The following is a 22,296-nucleotide window of genomic DNA, read 5'->3' as shown; positions in this document are numbered from 1 at the left end:
TGTGATCTTTTCCATGAAGCAGGCATAGGCCACACAACTCTGCACCAGAATCTGCCCCCCGGCTTTACCACTGCCATGCCAGGCTCTCTGCAGCCTGTCCTGCCTCTGTCTCAGGATCCTTCTGCCCAGTTAGTCGTCCTCCCATCTGAACCATCCTCACATCCTACGAGCCATCACCTGGGTATGCCAATACTCTTCAAAGCTTTACCCTTTCAGGTTTTACCCTATTAAAGCTGGAAGGATGAAGTTGAATTAAAATGAATACATTCAAAGCTCCTCACGACCCTGAAAAAGAAGCAAGCGGGTCAGAAAATGGATGGATGGCATTTAAAGCTGCTGGAGGCAATCTTTTGTAATCCTAATTCCATAGTGTAAGCCTCATGGATCAATAAATCAAAGTAAATCTGTTCGATTAATAGCATAATTTTTCACTCAAAAGTTTTTTGTTTTTTTTTATCTTTGTAAATACTTTGTATTTTGACATCGTTAGTAAGATTTTGCACATTGCATTGTGGGAAGTAGAGTCCCATACATGGATGCAAAGATGTGTTTTTAATTGATTGTTACCATGACTTCTTGTGCTTGCGCCCAAAAACAGCCGCAACTTTCAGTTCGTGAAAACACCAGAAATGTGTTGGGAAGTCACTTTGGCAAAGTTGTTGGTTCCAAACACACGAAATCACTGTCAGAATGAAGTAAAAACCCTTCTATGCATCCATTTATGGGACTCCACATCCCACAATGCAATGCGACAAACTTTTCCCACAATGTTAGAAAATATGACCTTTTACAGAGGAGTTCAAAACAGATTTTTGAGTGGCAATTTTAACTTTCTACATCTTTTGTTGGAGATAAACATAACCTTTGTTCATCCCACAAAGGGAAATTTTGCAGAGTTTCAGGTATATATATATATATATACACATATATATATATATATATATATATATATATATATATATATATATATATGTATATATATATATATATATATACAGATAGAGCAAATAAGTATAAGCAAAAAAAAATTATAGATTTATTGATCAATGAGGCCGAAACAATCTTTATCTGCCTTTATCTGATAAAAAAAAATCATAATTTCCAGCAGCTTTAATTGAAACAATAAGGTACCAACAGGAGTTATTGATATTTGAGAATTTTCCCCTTAAGACTGCTGAAAATTCTCCTTCGACACATGCAGATTGCAGCGTAAAGACTTCCTGTAAGCCAGTTGGTGGGCACAGCACTAATACTGCTCACAGCAGGTCAAGATTCTCATGCTCGGCCATATATCTGCAACATTACACTTCACCAAGAGAGAAAAACTGTGAGGAAGTGTGAGAGTGAGAATAAAGTCACTTTACCAAAGTCATTGTAGACACACAGTCAGTGAACAGGATGTGAAATTTAATTAGCTTACGATTTCTGAAGGAACATTTCCTTCTGGGCTCCACAGGAGCTTCATCTGCGAAGGAAAACGCGTCGACATAAACCTTCCCACGTGAAACATTTGCATGTCCAAGTTTCTTAGGGTGTGTTGTGGTGAGGTGAAAGATCAAGTTATAATTTGGATGAAAATGTTAAGGAAAAGAGAAAAATATTTGGGTTTTGCAATATTACCCAAGTGAGAACTGCAACACCAACATGAAATCTAAATAAAAGCTCATATATTTTCATGTTACAAGTCATTATAATCATTAAAAGCCCTCGTACCTTCTTCTTATAGCTTAGATACACCTTATACATACAGGCAGTTTAGGGTTTTGGTCTCACACAGACCAAATTTACATAACAAAGGACAATCTGTTCCTAAATAGTCGCCTTTCAGTCAAGTGCACTAAGGGGTAATCATTAGAAATGGGTTAAAGTAATTTTTTTCTTTAGTGTTTTCAGTCTTTTTTGCACGTAACATTTTTACATTGCAAATATCACCACCATTCAAAAGTTACTGGACACATTGTAGCTGAAAGTAGCATATATAAATATATATATATATATATATATATATATATATATACGTATGTATATATATACATATACAGGTAAAAGCCAGTAAATTAGAATATTTAGAAAAACCTGATTTATTTCAGTAATTGCATTCAAAAGGTGTAACTTGTACATTATATTTATTCATTGCACACAGACTGATGCATTCAAATGTTTATTTCATTTAATTTTGATGATTTGAAGTGGCAACAAATGAAAATCCAAAATTCCGTGTGTCACAAAATTAGAATATTACTTAAGGCTGATACAAAAAAGGGATTTTTAGAAATGTTGGCCAACTGAAAAGTATGAAAATGAAAAATATGAGCATGTACAATACTCAATACTTGGTTGGAGCTCCTTTTGCCTCAATTACTGCGTTAATGCGGCGTGGCATGGAGTCCATGAGTTTCTGGCACTGCTCGGGTGTTATGAGAGCCCAGGTTGCCCTGATAGTGGCCTTCAACTCTTCTGCGTTTTTGGGTCTGGCATTCTGCATCTTCCTTTTCACAATACCCCACAGATTTTCTATGGGGCTAAGGTCAGGGGAGTTGGCTGGCCAATTTAGAACAGAAATACCATGGTCCGTAAACCAGGCACGGGTAGATTTTGCGCTGTGTGCAGGCGCCAAGTCCTGTTGGAACTTGAAATCCCCATCTCCATAGAGCAGAACCTCGTGTCAAGCCACTGTTGACCAAGAAACAGCGCGAAAAGCGTCTCACCTGGGCTAAGGAAAAAAAGAGCTGGACTGCTGCTGAGTTGTCCAAAGTCATGTTTTCTGACGAAAGCAAATTTTGCATTTCCTTTGGAAATCGAGGTCCCAGAGTCTGGAGGAGGACAGGAGAGGCACAGGATCCACGTTGCCTGAAGTCTAGTGTAAAGTTTCCACCATCAGTGATGGTTTGGGGTGCCATGTCATCTGCTGGTGTCGGTCCACTCTGTTTCCTGAGATCCAGGGTCAACGCAGCCGTATACCAGCAAGTTTTAGAGCACTTCATGCTTCCTGCTGCTGACCTGCTCTATGGAGATGGAGATTTCAAGTTCCAACAGGACTTGGCGCCTGCACACAGCGCAAAATCTACCCGTGCCTGGTTTACGGACCATGGTATTTCTGTTCTAAATTGGCCAGCCAACTCCCCTGACCTTAGCCCCATAGAAAATCTGTGGGGTATTGTGAAAAGGAAGATGCAGAATGCCAGACCCAAAAACGCAGAAGAGTTGAAGGCCACTATCAGGGCAACCTGGGCTCTCATAACACCCGAGCAGTGCCAGAAACTCATGGACTCCATGCCACGCCGCATTAACGCAGTAATTGAGGCAAAAGGAGCTCCAACCAAGTATTGAGTATTGTACATGCTCATATTTTTCATTTTCATACTTTTCAGTTGGCCAACATTTCTAAAAATCCCTTTTTTGTATCAGCCTTAAGTAATATTCTAATTTTGTGACACACGGAATTTTGGATTTTCATTTGTTGCCACTTCAAATCATCAAAATTAAATGAAATAAACATTTGAATGCATCAGTCTGTGTGCAATGAATAAATATAATGTACAAGTTACACCTTTTGAATGCAATTACTGAAATAAATCAGGTTTTTCTAAATATTCTAATTTACTGGCTTTTACCTGTATATGTATATATACTGTATATAATGGCAATTAGTGTTGTGCTAGTTACTGAAAAAAAGTAACTAGTTACCATTCACAAAGTAACTCAGTTACTATTTTGATTACTTACACCAAAAAGTAATGCGTTCCTGGAAAAAGTATCTTTTGAGTTACTTAGAATTAAAGAATGTATTATTTATTTTGGGTCATTTGTGTCCATACAGCTTCATATCAGTGCAGTAATAATATAATAATCCACTGTTGATCGACTGCTACAAAATAACCATAAATGATGTGCATATAAAGCACAAAACAGCTGCTCCAAAATTAAAACAGTAATTTTTCAGCCTTAACACAGTAATGTAAAGTAAGCTGCGCATATTCCAGGTGCACATTCTGCTGTTGAAAATGCTTATAAAAATAAATGTGGAAAAACAAATTCACAGCATTTTTCTCAGCTACACAATGCTAAACATATCATGTTAATGAGCTGCTGTTAGTAGTGACTCAGCAGCAGCGACACGCTGCATATTTACAACATACCGTTTGGCTGACCTGTCCCAGTCACAGTCCGTTAAAATCCAGCCGCAGTGTTAGCTTAGCTTCACTGATGCATCTTTTGGAGACAAAAAATAATGCGCGTACTTCCACTCTGAGAAGCTCGTCCTGTTTTCGCATTGACTCCCCATGATTGGCGCTCGTGATGTAAACAGAAACACGCTGACATTGCTTCTTCTTCTGCTGTTTTACCGTGTTTGGCACGGCATCCCGCAAAAATATGTAGCGCCACTGTAAACAGGAAGTACATTACTGCTAGCAAAGTAACGGACAAACGCACCATATTGTAACGGTAACGGCGTTATTTCTTTAGAAAAATATTGCGTTATAGTACTAGTTACTGTCAAAAGTGATGTTGGGGCCTTGTAACGCGTTACCGCCCAACACTGATGGCAATATAATTCCTGAATTGACTCAACTTCCGCATAATTTCCGCACTGTCGGAAACCGCTTTCAAACTCTTGAGTTTCGATTGGCAGTTATGTCGCGCAATTACATCTCATTAAAATATTTCATTCAGGGCTTGGGTTACGAACAAATAAAATGCTGCATTTCTTCTCAGCGTCTTTGTTAAAATACAGTATTATTCAAATGATGCTATCTATGATTACTGGTGGGACTGCAATGTATCCATGAGATTTCAACAAACACAAAGAAATACAATGCTGAGTATGCGCAGAAGGCTCATACTGATTCTTAAGCAGTATATGGGATTTTAAAATCAGCAAACTGCAGGTCAAAAGAAAAAAAATCACAAGATCTACAAACACCAAACTTATTATGGGGCCCCTTAGTAGACTGCTCTGTGATTTGATTGTGCTGGCGAAACTTTCTGCCCTTAAGTTCACAGCGAATGCTCCCTGGATGCTCCCATACAATTTAATTTTCACCTCTAACCAGACTAGACCCATTCCCATCAGTTTACAGTTTATCATTATTAAAACAATTTCCTACCAACATTCCCAGAACCTTGAAGTGATTCTTTAGAGACTTAGATGAGGATCGTAAGGAGGGCACTCCGCTAACTACCGATATTTCCTTTTTGTGCGCTAGATATTGCAAAAAAATTGCATAAATAAATAGTTTATACCGATTCCCTGCTTTCTAAATATTTGTGTGGGAGTTTTGTACTGATAGATATGGAAAGAAATGTTCTCCGTTAAATAATCTATTTTAATTTAGTTGCTTATCGTGCTTTTGTGTGCAAATGTGATGCTGACTGTGTGTATGTGCATGCATGTGTTTTTATTGTAAGGTTTCCCTGCGCATCACTCCTTTTTTTTTTCTTTTTCTCATTAGATGTGATGGAGCAGCAAGGGCTGTGGCCCCCTGTGTACCCTGCCCGCGGCCCACCCTCCCACATGCAACATCCCGCTGTGTACTCTCGTTCACAGTTTCTACGGCAACAGGAGCTTTACGCTCTCCAGCAGCATCAACAGCTTCAACATCAGCACCAGACTCACCAGTCACAGCAACAGTCACAGCAGCAGCAGCAGCAGCCGCAGCCGCAGCCGCAGCCGCAGCCGCAGCAGCAGCCGCAGCAGCAGCAGCAGCCGCAGCCGCACAGGGCCTTACATAACATGAACATGCAGCACCAGACACCTCACAATGTACAGGTGACTATAAAGATAGACTTTGGGATACTTAATGAAGTAAACTGAAAATGCATAAAAGTGCAAAAAGTATTCAAACATGCCCTAAAGGAGCAAAATTATATGCTAACAGGGTTGTGGTCAGTTTTGATTGTAATTGCGTAATTGGTGATTAATTACACTTATGACATAATTACAATTGTAATCGTAATTGAAAACTAATTTTGCTTTTGTAATCATAATTGAGTTGTAATTGAGTTCAGATAATGGACTTTTATCGTAATTATGAAAATTGTCAATTACAATTTAATTTGATGCAACCCTGGGGAACCATGTTACAGTTATATGGATTACACATGCGTGAATAGCAATTATTGAAATTGTATATAATTGTGTAATCAGTATTACATTTACTGCTATTCTCACGTTTGCTGTAATTATTACGGCTATACAGTAATTATTGATTACATGACTTGTATGTTGTTATCTCCCCTGCAATTTCTGTTTTAGTTATCATTGTTTGTTGTTATTCTACTCATATAATGGATGTTATTTAGTTTGTGTAGTTTATATACTACATCTGATTATTCCCGTTATTTCTATCATTAATTACAATTATGATGATTATGATTGATATTATTGTTGTTGCTATTGTTCATTTAAATCGAGGGATATACTGGCACAAAAAAGGCTCAGACGCCCTCACCAAAAATATTAACACCAATATTTTCATTGATTAGGAAGCCTAACAAGGTGACCACGAGATGACCTCTTAGTAATACATGTACTAATGTAGGTATGAATATATTTTTTACAGCCACAGATACACAAGCGGCCAAACCAGCCCTCTGTGGAGCTAGAGGCACTCATCTTGGAACCAAGAACATCCAAACCGGCCAAATCGTACTCCTACAACCCCCCACAGGGGAACACGTCCCCTCCCAGTGCCTGCACCGCTCACTTGTCTCCTTGTTGTCAGTCTCCCTCCATGCGACAACCTCCAAAAAGCACTCCGTCAACACCCTGCCCTGCTCCCAGTCCTGTCGCTGCAGCCCCTCACTCCCCCACTGTCAGTCCAGCACCACCTCAAATGCTCAAGGGGGCTGAATCCCAGGACAAGAGAGGTGATGTGCAGCCCCCGCAGGAGTATCCAGAGTCCCTGGAGCCTGGTAGGTCTAATGTTATATCTAGTGATGAAGTATTTGAAATATTCACTTCATTCCTACCAACAATAGGGTCTAATTGTTTAGATCAGAGATGGGCAGCTCTATCACAGCAGGGGCCACAAACATGGGATTGTATCTGATCCGAGGGCCACATGATCAACTTTCATGTCAGAATAAATTATATTAATGAACAATCAGAGCATTAACACACAGGGGGAAAAGTTGTTGTTTTTTTTTGTCTGTGGTTTTGATGTTTTGTCAGGTTTTTTTGTTGTTGATTTTGGAGTCGTTATGTGTGTGGGTTTTTTATGTTGTTGTAATTTTGTGTATTTTTCTGTCTTTTTATGCATTTTTTTGTTGATTAGTGCATTTTTGGGGTCACTTGATGTATTTCTGTTGTTGTTTTCTGTATTTTCCGGTCATTTTGTGTAATTTTGTTTACAGTTTGTGTGTCTTTGGAGCTTTTCTGTAATGTGTTGTTGTTTTGTGCGTTTTTGTGGTCATTTTGTTTGTTTAAGTGGTTTGTGTGTCTGCCTCTGTTGTCATTTGATGTTTTATGAATCATTTTGTATATTTTTCACATACTTTTGTATTGTGTTGGACTTCATATTCCTTCCAACTTCTTCAGTTAAAATGTTTGGGGGTTTTGCTTTAGGGCCCTCAGTCCACATGTAGACTGAGGGCCACATGTGGCCCCTGGGCCACCAGGTAACCATGTCTGGTTTATGATGATAGGGTATCTGTAGATTACTGAAAAAAGGCTAAAAGGAACAAACATCTTTGCATTGAAAGACTGGGTTAGGAAATCCAAAAGTATCCTCTAATGACCCCCCAAGCACTAAATAATTTAGTCAATAATTTAACTGGAAAATTATCGTCACATTATCATGTTTTTTTGCCCAATCGCAAATGTTTGAAGTCCAACATTTGTTTCATGACAAACTGCTTTTTTATGTTTCTGGTTCAGTGTAGAAGCCATTGTCTGTCATAAATGTTCTTCATGTCTCTACATTCATTAGGTAAAGGAGGATTAATTGAATTACTATGTATCCAATGCATTTTTCTTGATCAATATTTCTTTATACCTTTAGACTTACCACCTGGTTACTCCTACCCTACCATGGCCTTGGGCTACAGGAACGGACCTTCCCCTCAGGATGTCCGTCTGGCTGAACCAGCCGACCTGGAGGCGGTCCAGGTGGAGCCCGCTGAGCGTCCTCCTCAGTCCCTCTCCAGCTTAGAGGAGGAGTTAGATTGCCAAGTGGTAATCAGGCCACTTCCTGAGGCTCTCCCCCTGAAGGAAGTGGATCACAGGGAGGATGAAAGAGAGGTCGAGAGCATTCTGGATGAAAGGAAGGAGGTGGAGAAGGCTGTAGTGACAGCAGAGGAGGGGGCAGAGGAACAGGCATCAGCGGAGGAGGATGTTCTTGTTTGCCCCCCTGCCGAGAGCCCAGTGTGTGAGGAGGCCTCCTGTCCGGTCGCCCTTTCAGCCGAGGAGCCCAAAGGGCCCGAAGCTGTCATTACGTTGGAGGAAGACGATGTCACGATGGGTGGGGAGAGTCAGGTGAAGGGGGGTGAAAAGGTTACCCCCCCTGGGGAGCAGGAGCCAGAGATACCAGTCATCAGTGAGTTTGACCCTGCTTACCCTGTAGTCCCTGGAGCACAGGCACCACCTCCAAATCAAGCTAACAGCGTTAGCGAGTGCCACAGCGAGAGTACGGTGACCCCCATTGAGGCCTCAGCTGACTTGGTGTGTTCCCCCCCAGCATCAGTGTCTCCCCCAAGCCCAAGAGAGACAACTGTTGCTGTGCCTGTTAAACCTTTTGTACCGTGCTACTGGAGTTTAGAGCTGCTGATTGCGGCTGCCTTCTGCACGGATGTACCTCCGTTTCCTCTTTTTCCCTTTAGCCCCCCTGCTGTGGCCCCAACACAGTGCAGCCCCCACCGGGGTATGGAGCTTCTGAGCGAGGTAGCCGATCTGGAGCTGCAACAGCAAAAACGCACCTGTGGGAAAAGTCAGGGTGAGATAGTAAAAAAAACAACAACCCTCACACATGATGACATGGACACTTTAAAACAGTGATGCCCCCTTCCTCCTATTTAAGTCCCCCCCTTTGTCTGACTACAACATTGTGCTTAAAAACAACTATTTAAAAACAACTATAGAACATAACGATGGAATGTTCCAGTGATAACACATATTTTAAAAAATTTCGTTTTGTAAATAAGCGGATAGAAACAGTATTTAGTGCAGTGGTTCCCAACCTCTTTTGGATCGTATCAAGGACATTTTATTTTATTTTATTGGTTTTTGATCATGTTTGAACTCAGATCTTTAGTTGCATTTTTTTTAAAGAATAATTCAAAAAATTCAAAAACACATTTTAATTTTTCCGAAATTTCAGGCGACCCCATTTAAACCTGACCCCATGGTTGAAAAACACTTATTTAGTGCCTCATGAATCGATTTATTTCTATAGTTTTTTTTAATTTTCCTCTGTCTCTCTCTCTCTCATACCCCCTGTAGTGCCATCGCGTACCCCTATTTGAGAAACACTGCTTTAAAACACACATTACAGCTGAAGGTTTTACAACATCCTGCGTCCACTGAGGCAAACTCCCACTCCTCCTGCAGACCTTTCCTCCTTTTCTTTGTGTTCCCTCTCATCTTGTCTTGTTGTTCTCAAAAGGCCTCTGGTGGCTTCTAACACGTCCTCTGAGGGACTGTCTGCAGTGCACTATCCTTTCTTTGTTGCGTTAGAGCCACTTTTCAAACCTAAATGGCAGATTTAACAAAGCATAAACCTTAAGAGAGAGAGAGAGACGCACCAAAAAATGAGACCTGGCATTGAAAGTTGGACACCTCCTTCTTCCCTTCAACTTTACTCAGGCTTGAGGTCAAAAATAATTGTAATTGCGTAATTGAAAATGAATTACAATTATGGTGAAATTGTAATTGTAATTTTGAAAATATGTTGCTGTTATAATCATAATTGAGTTTAGATAATTAGGGCCCGGGTACCAAGACCCTATTGTAATGCAAGTAGTTATTATTATTATTATTATTATTATTATTATTATTATTATTACAAAAAAGTGATCACATTTTTGGGGGCCTAAACACATTCAATTTCTCATGAAAATTTGAACGCATATTAGGACTGGCGAAAAAATTAGATATTTTGGTAGAGTTGCACATGGAGGTAGAACTGATGACATCATCACTGAGTTATGGTTTAAACCCAACAGTCATTCATTGTCATAGAGCCACCAATTGGTAAGAGGAAATCATAGGCATTATATTTGCACATTATATTTGTGATATAATCCTTGAAAATGGTCGACTACGTCTCAACACCTCAAATTTTCTGCCACGCCCCGACATGCAACACACCTCGACGTGCGCCACCTCCCGACATGCTATGGTTGCAGCTTTAATTGTACTTTGTAATTGTAATTGTCATGGGAATTCTATCAAAATCTGTCATTTATAATTTAATTTTAATGCAAAACTCGGCATGAAAAACAAATCAGGTGATAGATAATGTTTTGTTAGTGTATTTTTCATTTTGATTTAGGACTTGTTATCACAAGAGATGCTAACAAAAAGCTAACACAAGAGGAAGGATATGTTTTATGGGGTAATTCATTTTAGACTCAGTAATATTTTTATAATTGAACTTCAGTAATTGAAAACGTAATTATAATTGACTTTCAGGGGATAATGAAGGATCATAATTTAATTTTAATTGGGAAAAATGCCTGTCACTGCAATCGTAACAGAATTGTAATTGAATACGAATAATTGAAATGTAATTGTAACTGAAAAAGGTGATTGAACCCAACCCTGGCTTTACTTTGGGTTTTTTTCCATTGTTCTACACCTGTGCAGATGTTTGATCCACATGTGTACCAATATACACAACTGAATGTACACATGAACACACGGTAAAAAAAAAAGAATTGCTAATATACTCACCTAAAAAAGGAGAAGATATTGGTTCCCTTCTGTAACAAACATGTTACTGAAATTTATTTCCAGTCAATGTTTTGTGCACCCTGGATCATTGCTTGGATAATTAGACCCCATTGTTTGAAAGTGTCGTTAAACGCTTCCTTATTTTTCAAAGCGCACAGAATGCGTTATGTGTTTTTATTTTGTGCAATGGAAGATTTTGTGTTTACCACAACATCCTAATACATTTAACTGCTCCCAAAAGAGTACTGCATAAAAAGGTATTATCATATCGCTGACAGCTTAGGAATGTGACACACGTCGGTTTAAAGCCTACCATAACAGGTAGTAAAAGTAATGAGGGGAAGCTATTTGTTTTATATTGTTTTGGGGCGTGTAAAACAGACTTATTAAGGAAAATATCACTTTTTTTTATGACTTTGGTATTCAGTCTGTAGCTCAGTCTTCTAATGGCGGAAAACCGAGTGAGTGCTATGAGCAGATAAAGGTCATGTAGGAAGAATTTGGCCCAGATGGCCACTGGCATTATAGCATCTGGTGACTTCATATTGATACGACCTCTGAGATTCATCGGCATTCTCATCCTGACCTGATTTATCCACTTTCCTCTAAATATCTTCTTTTTTTTTTTTTTTGTACAGTTTTTATCCACTAAAGTTAAGGTCAAACACTGAAATAGTCCAACACATGTTTCAAGGTCATTTTGTTTGCTTTGTACCTTTTTTTTTTTCTTTTCTTTTTTTTTATGTATCTTTCAGTTTGAGAAGGGGCGGGATCTAGTCCTGACCCTCATACCATCAATGGCCAACCCTCAGCATAAAGTGGTCAACTTATCCATTCAGCCAAATGCATTTTAGCACATACAGTAAACAATACTGTAACACATACACACAGATTAATAGAATAGTGATCTCCTTATTTGGTTTGCATATATGACTCAATTTGTATTAGTTTGTATTGTTTTTTTTTTTTGTTTTTTTTTAATATCACTGATTTTTTCAAAACTTTTAATTAGAATCAAGTTTGTTTCATAATTTTATACCCCTAACAGAAGTGCACAACGTTTTTAAAGTTAACTGGACTTTTGGATGAATAAAGTTCAGTTGTCCCCTTAAATTATAAACATTGTTTCTTGCTTTGGACAGTTTTTGTCAATTATTTGGATTTAAAAAGAAACAAAATTGAAAAATTTGAGGAACTGTGATTCAAAAAAGAGGGGATTAGTGTGCTCTCCATGACCCGCATGGTTAATGATCCTTAGAATTGTTTTTTTGGAATGAGCAGATCTTTTGTAGATTTTGATTTATACAGTATGTATTACCCCAGACTTCAACACAGTAATATAGGTATGTCAGTATCATTGAGCAGTAAAGTGTATGTAAAGCTTTTTTCGCTTGCAAATACTTTGTTCTATTAATTATTCCTATACTCATTGACATTTTTAAACAAATATCCTATGTATGGTTTCCAGCAAAGCTTATGGTCAGTCAAAAAACCCATAAACTGGGTTTCATGAACCCTTTCAATAATTACCTGATTGATTTATTTCCACATATAGTTTGTTTTACTTACATTCAGAGATCATTTCCTGTCGAACCACATTCTTGGATTATTGGTAGTGTCTTAAAATAAGACGATTTTTATTATTTATTCTTTGTTCCCGACAGAAGAGGAGTTGCTTATGTTTGATCTCCAAAGTCTTGCGACTCTGGCCACGGCCCGTGCGCTGGAGTTGGGCTCTCAGGAGAGATGCACCATCGGTTCTGAGCAACACTTTCCTGCCCGAAGAATCTTCAATCTACGCAAAAAATGCAGCTGGACTCCTCGCAATGAACCAGTGAGAACACAGTTGTTTCTTTTCCCAATGCCTGACATCTTAAAGGCCATAGTGGGTCACATACGGTAGCCTTTGGCGCTCAGTTAAAGGTCAAACCCTGTTGCATTCAGGTGTGTCCGGCAAAGGTTAGCATGGAGTCACTGGATGGTCCGGAGCTAGCGATGCGTGTTAAACTGGCTGAGATACAGCGGTGCTACAAAGAGAAGCAAAAGGAACTGGCCAAGCTACAGAGGAAACATGATCATCAGTGAGTACGGCTTCATCCTCAACGTGCTATCACATGTTTTCCATACATACACCCAGACTTCCTCCACCGAGTTCCTCTTCCTCCTGTTTACATCTGCCTCCGTCAGCAGGAAAGAGGAAACACCTCGCAGCCCAGCGCGACGAGGGCCGGGGCGGCCGAGGAAGAGGAAGCCCACCCTCTCCTCGGGGCCGGTGTCCTCGTCTGATGGCCAAAGAAAAGCCAAGTGAGTATCAGACAGCTAATCGGTGCTTGCTAAGAGCAGTCTGGCATTGCATAAGCCCCTCCCTCTCACGAGCACTGATGAAACAGCAACTCTTTTAATGCATAAAGAGGAAATGGGAGATCCACAGATAGACCACCGGAACCCTTTATAATCTAATAAACAGCCGTGTTGATTATAACGCAGCATAGTCTCTGTCAGCAGCATGTATATATCTTCACGTACCAGACATTAAACATGATTTATGATATACACAGCTTGCTTTACATCACAATTCAAAACCTCCATGGTATTTCAGTGTGGACTGTTGGGAACTGGGCGTAGGGTGACAGACAGACGAGGTAATTAGAGTACTGTGAATTCTCCTGTAATCTGTCCCAGCAGTTGGAATGTGACACACCACTGTCATTAAAGCCCTTCTGGGTCACCAGGGTTCCACAATGATAATATGACGACCAGAGATGACATTTAAGACTATTGATTAAATACCTTCAAGGAAGTAATCAAGATGTGGATCATCTGGATACTATCTAAGATACCAAAAAATAATGGCGTGGAAATATTGTCACAATCAGTGCTGTTTGCGGGAGGTATTGCAGAAATAGCTGGAGCAGATGGTCCGAGGAGATAAAGGTTGGCTGTGGAGTTTGTGTCAGCCCTGTCATAAAGGTTTGGAGCAGGCTTAGGGCAGTAAATGTCAGCTCGCAGCATTCTGGCTGCGTTCGCTTCTCTTCTTCCTTCTCTAGATGTGGTTTCTGGGCAACGGTCCACAGTGATCTCAGCTGTCCCCCTGTGATGTCACCTCCACTCTCCTTCCACCACTGTAAACCTGTCCCCTCACCAGGCCAGCAGTGTTTGGAGTGGCGACGCTGATTGTGGGTGACAATGACACCCAAATGAAAGGGTAAGGGGCAAGGGCCCCGCGGTGAAGTGCAGTGGAGGGAAGGTGGGGAGTCAACAATGGGGGTGGGGTGCGTGTGTGTGTGTTTGTGTTTATGAGGAGGGTTTTTTTCTTCCTTCCTGAGAAGATTGATGGGATTATTTTAAATTCAGTTCATGTGAAAACACTCCATAGTTCATGTCTTGTATTACATGACAGGCATTTGTAAAAGCATGAATGCTGTCGTCCCATCATGTCACTACTAGGTACATGCATGTGTTGATGGAGGTCAGTGGTTCTGATGGAGTTTCTCAACTGTTTCTCTATTCAACCATGAGAAGAGTGTGTGTGTGCGTGTGTGTGTGACGCACTCAGCCTCACTGCTTGTGTAGTCTATGCATCTGTGCAATTAGATATGGATGCAGCTGTGTGCTTACGAGGCTGTGCACAGGGATTGTTTGTTTTCGTGCACGCCTCACTTCCTGTGGCAGAGCTCTGTGGTCCTTTGTGGCCCCGCTTTGATTGGAGGAAAGGCTGGGGATAACTACGGCCTGCCAGTAAACCCTACTAATCAATTTAGTTTAATTAGTCACTAAGCTCAACCCGACCAGGGCCTCCCCCTCCCCAGTTAAGGAAACGGGGGCTCTGTCACATTCTGTTTACCAGCAGCGGAAGGACGAGCCTTACAGGGACTACTCATACTTCACTGGTGCTTCTGTCACTCTCCTGTCAGTCAGCAGGAACTCAGCCTGACAATCTACTCATTATCTTTATGCTTATAGGTGCACGTTGTCATGCTCTGATTATGAGATTTACACACTTAGTGGAAAACATCTCAATTCACATGTTGTGCTGACATGCTGTCAAGTCACATATGAACAAAAACAACATCTGCACACATCTGACCTGGGTCTGCAGAATTGCAAGAGTTGCTGTGGGCAGGCAGATGCATTGCGGACCACTCGCACATCTTCTGGTTATTTCCAAAAATCCAATCCTTTCAGAGGGAGGTCGTATATGTAATCAGATATGTTCTGTGTTGTAAACACAGGGGTCACCATGTGAGGGGCCCTCAGCAGCTCTAGTCACCAATGAGCTCCATCTAAAATATGATTTTATTTCCACGATTCAAACTCACAAAGATAAATACATATGAGAGACGTAGTTCGTACGTTAGTATTGAAATAGCCATCTTTAAATGTTTTTTTTCACTGAAACATTGTGACAAATTTTTTTAAGTGTATGGGTTGTGGTATGTTATTTATAATGTGATATATAAGATATCTTTTTAAAAACACAAGGTATTCATATTTGTTACATTTTACTATAATGTTAAGTCATACAATTGTTTTTTAGTAGGAAGATAATAATTTTCTATTAAATGTATTGAAAATGAAACAATTGCATGAATTAGGAGAAATAAAGTGTTTCATGCTGAAACTTAAACATGTCCTCCCTTTTTGAGTTACTGCTAGCCTTCCTTATTATCTTATCCTGTGATTAAAGTGAAAACGAGAACATTTGGTATTTAGGAAGAGCTTTTAACTGGTAGGCCTTCAGACTATTCAGTACCTATGAAGTAGCTCACAGTGTCAGAAAGGTTGGTGACCCTGCTTTAGTTTAGACCCTATGATTGTTTACATTGGTCTTGTGCCGGTGGATGTCATCTCCAAAAGTCATGTCGATTTAATCGATTTATCAAATTTGTAGATAAAAAATGTTTTTTTTTCTTTTTTTTTCCGCGTTCCGTCCTTGTGGGTTACCGTAGTGCAATGTGAGCCAGCCTCTTTGTTTACATGTGTTTACCTTTGAGTAGGCTATATGTGTGCCACAGGCATGTTTCATTTTTTATTCGCACTATGCTGAGATGCTGAGGGAAGAGTTTATTATTTTTTTAATTGTAATGTTAAATGGTATAAAATATGTAGTTATCTGATTTCTTAATCAGAAAATTTAAGGTACTGTGAAGTTGCTGTTGCACTTTTGCTTAAACCTGGGTTAAAGTTTGAAATTGTTGAATGACAGCCTCAGCTACTTTTTTATTTTGGGATTGTTTTATGCATTTTAACTCTTGAGGACAATCACAGCAATAAAGTTGCACTTTTGACAATATCTTATGTCTGCAGTCATTTTTAAGTACATTGAGAGAAAAAATCAAATCAAAACTAGAATTTTTCTTTAAAAAATCTTTTTTTTTTTTTTTTTTTAGGCAAAATCGCCCAGCCCTATTTGGAGGAAATATATTCAATGGAAAAATTACCAAAATAAACCCCTTACCTGCTTACCTTAGAAACCAGTTGAGACATTTTTGGAAACACTGAACCAAATGGATTAACTATAAGACAAAGGACTGAATATTTACACCCATCCATATTTAGTTTTGTTATATTGTTGTTCATGTAACATAAAAAAATGTAAATAAAGAGTTTAAAAAAGGTGAAGCAAAGACCATTGATGAAATTTTGACTATGCAACAAAGTGTTAATCCACTTCATATTGTGCACTAATGCTTCACTCTGTGAATGTGACTGATTTCCTCACTGGGAAAGGGTTATTTAATCTTTTGTTTGAGCGTGGCCTGGCTCTCATCAGTGCAGTCAGTGCATGGGCAGGCTTCCAGAGTGAAACTCAAGGACATTTGGAGTGGTTAGCCTGTGATGCTGCTCTGCATAACACAGAAGTGTGTCAAAGTGATGCTGAGGAGCTATGATATTTGTTGAAAACAGCAGCACATCTATACACAAACACATTCCTTCGAACCACCGTGCAGCTTTGATGGCTGCACGGTTCCTCAGAAGACTCCCAGCACAAAGCAGTGATACCTAGACAATGCATTCTTCAAACAATCCCAGATTCCATGTATGTTGCTCAGATACTGCGACATCATCTTTTGTATCATTCTGCTCATCAGACTCAGAAAGGAACGTTATTAGATGCCATATTGAGGAGACTCGTCCATTTTTTTTCTCTCGTGGGATGAAGGCACCCAGGTTTCTTTGAAAGCCCTCCTTTCTTGTTTAATCAATGGCTCTCTCTTGGTTTGTTGTGCAGGTCGACGGGGGCGGGGCTTGGCTTGTCGCCTGAGTATCTGGGAGGAAGTGGAGACGGTCAGAGAAGGAGGAAGAAGCTGAGCAGCCGAGGCTTTGAGGGTCTCAGCAGCGCACAGGTCGGTTTTTTATGACTATGGATCGTCTTCGTCAAGGTTTCGTTTTGTTAAACCAGGGTTTTTTTTTTTTTTTAAATTTCAGAATCAGAAATACTTGATTTATCCCAAGGGGAAATCACTTGTGTCACAGAGGCTTGAGAAAAACATTACAAATAAAAAGAATAAACATACTAAAGAAAGAAAGAAGGAGAAAAGAAAACGTACATAATTAAGTAAAAGACTGTTAATGAAATAAGGATTGAATACAAAAGGACACATTGCAGTAGAAAAAAAATATAATACAAATATACAATCAAAGCTGTCAGGTTAGAGTGATGAATTATACAGTTTGATCACCATTTTCTCTCTTTCTAATGATATGTTAACCTCACAAGTCAAACCTTCCACCTCTCCGTTAGAAAATCTGTTGTCCCTAAAGGCTTTTTACCGTCCCTTTTTACCGTTCTCTGTTTGTAAGCAAACGAGAGCCGTCCTCCTCTGATGTTCAAATGATTTTTCGTGCTGCATTTACTCAGTGTGGCTGTTTTTTTTCTCAGGCTCTCTCATCTCCCTCTGTTTCTGCAGATAAAAACACAAGGCTGCAGAAAAAACAGCCTTCATAGTGTTCTCAGCGCCAAGCTGGGCAGTGACGTGGCGCTCAAACAGAAGGCCCAGGTTAAAAAGACTCTACTGAGGACAGGATCTGGAGAAAAGGAGGCGTCGCCCTGCAACTCCAACACCAAGAACGGACACAGGAGCCACGGCACGAGCAAAGCTGAGTCTAGTGGACAGAGTGATACAGGTAAGCACTGGCGTTCTCTGTTAACAGTTAGCTTCATGCTATTGTTGGCTGTGTTTCACTTTCTGCATCAGACATGGCAACCAGCGGGTTAGGGTAGGGCTGGGCTATATCTCGTATCTCAAGATTTTTTCTTCAAATGGCGGTATATGATATAAATCTTGATGATTTTAATTCAAATGAAGTCTGACCCACATTTTTTCATGATAAACTTTTATACAGTGGGTTTTGCCACACGCATGAGACTCATCAAATAACATCAGGAAAGCTAGTTGTCCCAGTTATCTATAGAAGAGCTGCTGTTTGGAATTCATGTCCGAATACCATTGTTACAACAAAAAGAAGAAAACAACACATTTTTTTTTTAAAAGTGAATTCTCTTCAAGATAAACTGCACATTTAATATTATATTTTTTGTTTTGTAATGTGTATAATACTGTATGCGTTATATATTTAGACAAATAATAGTAATTCATTACAAATGTAAATATTTTTGACATATGAATTGTATTTTTGACTTCTTGAATTGTACTGAAATGTAAATTTTACTTTTTATGGACCCCAGGAAGACTAGCAACCACCTGGTGGAAGCTAATGGGGATCCAAATAAAGAATAAAGACAATTCAGGGTTAAACTGAAAATGCCACACAGACACATTTATTAACAAACAGCTGCACAATATGTGCCACTTTTGGCTTTTTCCTCCTTTAATGGACAGCACATGTGAGTGAGTTCTGAAGTGAGGAGGTTTTCGGGGGAAGTTCTGGGTTACGACGCACTCAGAAATCCATCTAACTATGCTTTTCATGCTGTTCTGGGAAGTAGTGAAAGCAGTGATTCCTAAAACAAGTATTTTTAAACAAAATTAGCTACAAAATTATATATATATTGATATAGGCGATATATCTTGAATGTCAATATAATGCCCAAGCCTAGGTTAGGTTCTGAAGTTGTGCCGCCACCTGAGTAAATGAAGAAAATGACAGAAAAATTTACAAAATCGCAAACATACACAAAATGACAAAAACACACAAAAATCACTTTAACAAACAAAATGAAAAAAATTAAAATACACAAAATGACAACACAAATGACTTCAAAAAATAATGCAAATAAAAATGAAAAACTAACATACAGACAAATAACAACAACAAAAAACACACAAAGTGACAGCAGAAACACACAAACCCTTTGTTCTTTCCTGTGTTAATGTTCAGATTGGTCATTATTCTAAATGCTGACATGATCTGAAGGTTGATAATGTGACCTTTACATCACAGCCATTTTTTTGTGGCTTTCACTGTGATAAAAGTTGCCCATTTCTGTTATACAATATTATAGATTTTTGTTCAATAGAGTTTTTGATTCCTTTCTCAGCAACCAGTGTGGACAGTGTCCCTAATGAAAGCTGGGCAGGATCAGAGCGCCGAGGATGTAAGAAGACGTCAACCACCATGACACAGAGCTCCGCCCATTTGAGCCAGTCCAGGCCAAAGGTTCCCCACGGCCAGAGACAGGAAGCAATGGAGGATGAAAGCTCGCCGCCGGACAGTGACTCCTCTGATCAAGGTGAAATGGAAATGGCTGAAACTTAAAAGTCTTTTATTTTGAAAGTGATGGTACAGTGTCAAAAAAGCAATTATTTAGGCATTAACTTGATACATTTTATGAAACCAATATGTGTGGAGTTTGCATGTTCTCCCCATGCTTGCTTATGGTTTTTTCCCCAGGAATTTCAACTTCTTCCCAGTTTTGACTGTAAACCATGTAGGTCGGGTTAATTGGTGATGCTAAAATAAAAACAAAAACACACAAATTGACAGAAAAATATAAAAGGATAAGGAAATACACAAAGCGACAACAAAATTACTCCAAAAAACAACCAAATTATAAAAATTGCACAAAGGAACAATAAATAACCCACAGATTTACTAGAAAAACTTACAAGATGTATGTACAAAATGACCACAAAAATGCACAAAATATTATTATTGTTGTTTTGCCTGTTGTTATTGTTCTTTGGAATATTCTCGTGTTACTTACACATTGTTTAAAATAAAGCAAAGCAAAATGACTGCAAAAACACACCAAACATCAACAACAACAGAAAAATACACAAACCCTCTGTATGTTCCTGTATTGATGCTCAGATTGGTTAGAAATGTTTATAATCTGGCCTTCGGATCAGATAATCACATTTTTGTGGCTCTTGCTGTGAGAAAAGTTGCCCATTTCTGCCATAGTGCATGAAAAGAATTCCACCTTCTACATCACATCATTCCAGATCAATTTATTAGGTGTCAGCTAAAATGCTCATTAGTTTTTGTTTTTTTTTACACTTATTGTAGCTTTGTGAACATTTTATTTTAAAAAAAAAACAAAGCTGCTGGTGCTAATCGGCGCAGTCGGAGTAAAATAGTCGGTAATGAATATGTCGAACAGGCTGGAGGGTGCGTAGACATTCCACACCTCCGTGATTGGCCTTGCAGACTGAGCGGGTGTGATGTGCAGCCACAGCTGTGGACACTTGGCAGTGAGAGGCTTTGACAGCCCTGGAGACCAGTAGACTGGGTCAAAGACGGAACATGTGGTTTCATACTAGGAAATACCGCAGAGGCAAAGCACTTCATACATCATCTCTATGAACTGATAAGCTATTAACTGAAATGCTAATGAAGTGCTTGTGAAAAGGTTGAAAAGGAAGTGAAAGACATTTACTGGTCAGCTAAGTCCTAAAAATGACACATTGGACTGGGAATGGCAGCTAGAAATAAGAAAGCTGAACAAAGTCTATTTGTGGTGTTTATTGTCATGTGTAGAAGATCACGACGAGGAAGGCAGTTATGAGACTGATGAAGGTCAAGATCCCAGGGTCCAACCATCCAGAGAGATGACTGTGACTGGTCCCAGTCCGTCATCTGTGGTGAAGCTGGAGGCCAACCAGAAAGCCAGGAACAAAAAGCAGAGACAAGAGCTTTATGGTGAGACTTGAATTTATGGGTCACCTTAACCGCCTCTTTATGAGAAGCATCTGTTTTTGAGTTTTTACCTTCTTCTCTTGTTAACCTGGACTAAATCTGTTTCTCTAATTGAATTCAACAGGCTCCCACAGTCTGTCTGGCACGGAGGGGGAAGTCAAAGTAAGGAAGAAGGCCACCTGTAAGCCTGGATTTGCCGCTGCAGTCAAAAGCTACAAAGATCAGCAAAAGCAACGGCCCGAGGGAATCAGGAGAACACGTGGTCCGAGGTCTAAAGAGCAGCGATGGGGCAGCCTGGGGACCAGAGGAAGCCGCTTTAGGAGGAGCATGGGACTGGCTACGTTCCCAACTACCAGTGAGAGACTGAAGAGGGCCACGCGAAAGAGCACAATGCTGAGGGGATCGATCAATAAGGTATGAAGCAGGTTGTCTGCATTTTTAATCAGATAAATTAACCCAAATTATCACCGATAACACATAACAGATGAACTCTTAAGGAAAGTCATCAACATTGCCGCATGTGGCAATGTTTCAAGAAGTTGGAAGGAATATAAAACTCAACATAATACACAAAATAACTCCCAATACACAAAAATCAACAATAAAGTACACAAAAAACACGTAAAACATACGTAAAATAACAACGTGGACAACGTAGGCAGACCACACAAAAAACAACAACACATTACAGAAGAGCTCCAAAGACTCAGAAGCTGACAACAAAATGAGAGGAAAATGCAGAAAGTGACCCCAAATTTGCACAAATCGATGACAGAAATGTAGAAAATGACAGAAAACTACTTTGTATTAAAACTAGAACACAAAAAATGAACAAAAACTAAAATAAAATAAAACTAAAAATTGACAAAACATAAAAACCACAAAGACAAAATGCTCACATCAATCATTATTCTAATGCTGACATAAATGTTGATAATGTGGCCCTCGTATCAGATGCAATCACATTTTTGTGGCCCCAGCTGTAATAGAGTTGAATATCCCTGTTCTAGAGCATAGGTTCCCAAAGTGGGGTACGGGTACCCCCAGGGGCATGCAAATTGTCATAGTGGGTACAAAAGTAAAAAAATAAAACTAGAATATAAGTAGAGCAGCAGTCAGGAGCCTCCATGCATTGCCACAAATGGACTAAGTAAGACTGCCCTCTAGTGGTGACAAAAACTATCTCATCAAAAAAGCGCAAATATGACGTTTTGCTTCATGCTCGCCAAACGTGCTGTCAAGACTTTGATGCCCTTTGTCACCACGTACTTGTGTGAAAGTGGATTTTCAGCTTTGACGAA

General features: G+C 39.5%; 1 protein-coding gene across 5 annotated transcripts in view; it reads left to right on the top strand.

The window, feature by feature from the left end:
• Nucleotides 1-22,296, top strand: part of bahcc1a (BAH domain and coiled-coil containing 1a) — a 93,754-nt gene that overhangs the window by 58,105 nt on the left and 13,353 nt on the right. For 2 of the 5 annotated variants that reach the window (XM_028454377.1, XM_028454376.1), the window contains exons 8-19: nt 23-181; nt 5,454-5,770; nt 6,564-6,915; nt 8,004-8,933; nt 12,556-12,725; nt 12,836-12,972; nt 13,082-13,195; nt 17,124-17,238; nt 17,803-18,019; nt 19,395-19,586; nt 20,837-20,998; nt 21,120-21,409. In XM_028454377.1, coding sequence (XP_028310178.1) covers nt 23-181; nt 5,454-5,770; nt 6,564-6,915; nt 8,004-8,933; nt 12,556-12,725; nt 12,836-12,972; nt 13,082-13,195; nt 17,124-17,238; nt 17,803-18,019; nt 19,395-19,586; nt 20,837-20,998; nt 21,120-21,409 — 3,155 coding nt within the window. Of the gene's footprint in view, nt 1-19; nt 182-5,453; nt 5,771-6,563; nt 6,916-8,003; nt 8,934-12,555; nt 12,726-12,835; nt 12,973-13,078; nt 13,196-17,123; nt 17,239-17,802; nt 18,020-19,394; nt 19,587-20,836; nt 20,999-21,119; nt 21,410-22,296 lie in introns of all 5 variants that reach the window. The other 3 variants (XM_028454375.1, XM_028454374.1, XM_028454373.1) reach the window with 2 other exon arrangements.

The sequence above is a fragment of the Gouania willdenowi genome, chromosome 8, assembly GCF_900634775.1.
Source record: "Gouania willdenowi chromosome 8, fGouWil2.1, whole genome shotgun sequence".
Taxonomy (NCBI): Eukaryota; Metazoa; Chordata; class Actinopteri; order Blenniiformes; family Gobiesocidae; genus Gouania; species Gouania willdenowi.
Note: the sequence above shows the minus strand (reverse complement) of the source record. Positions and strands in the feature narration are given on the sequence as shown.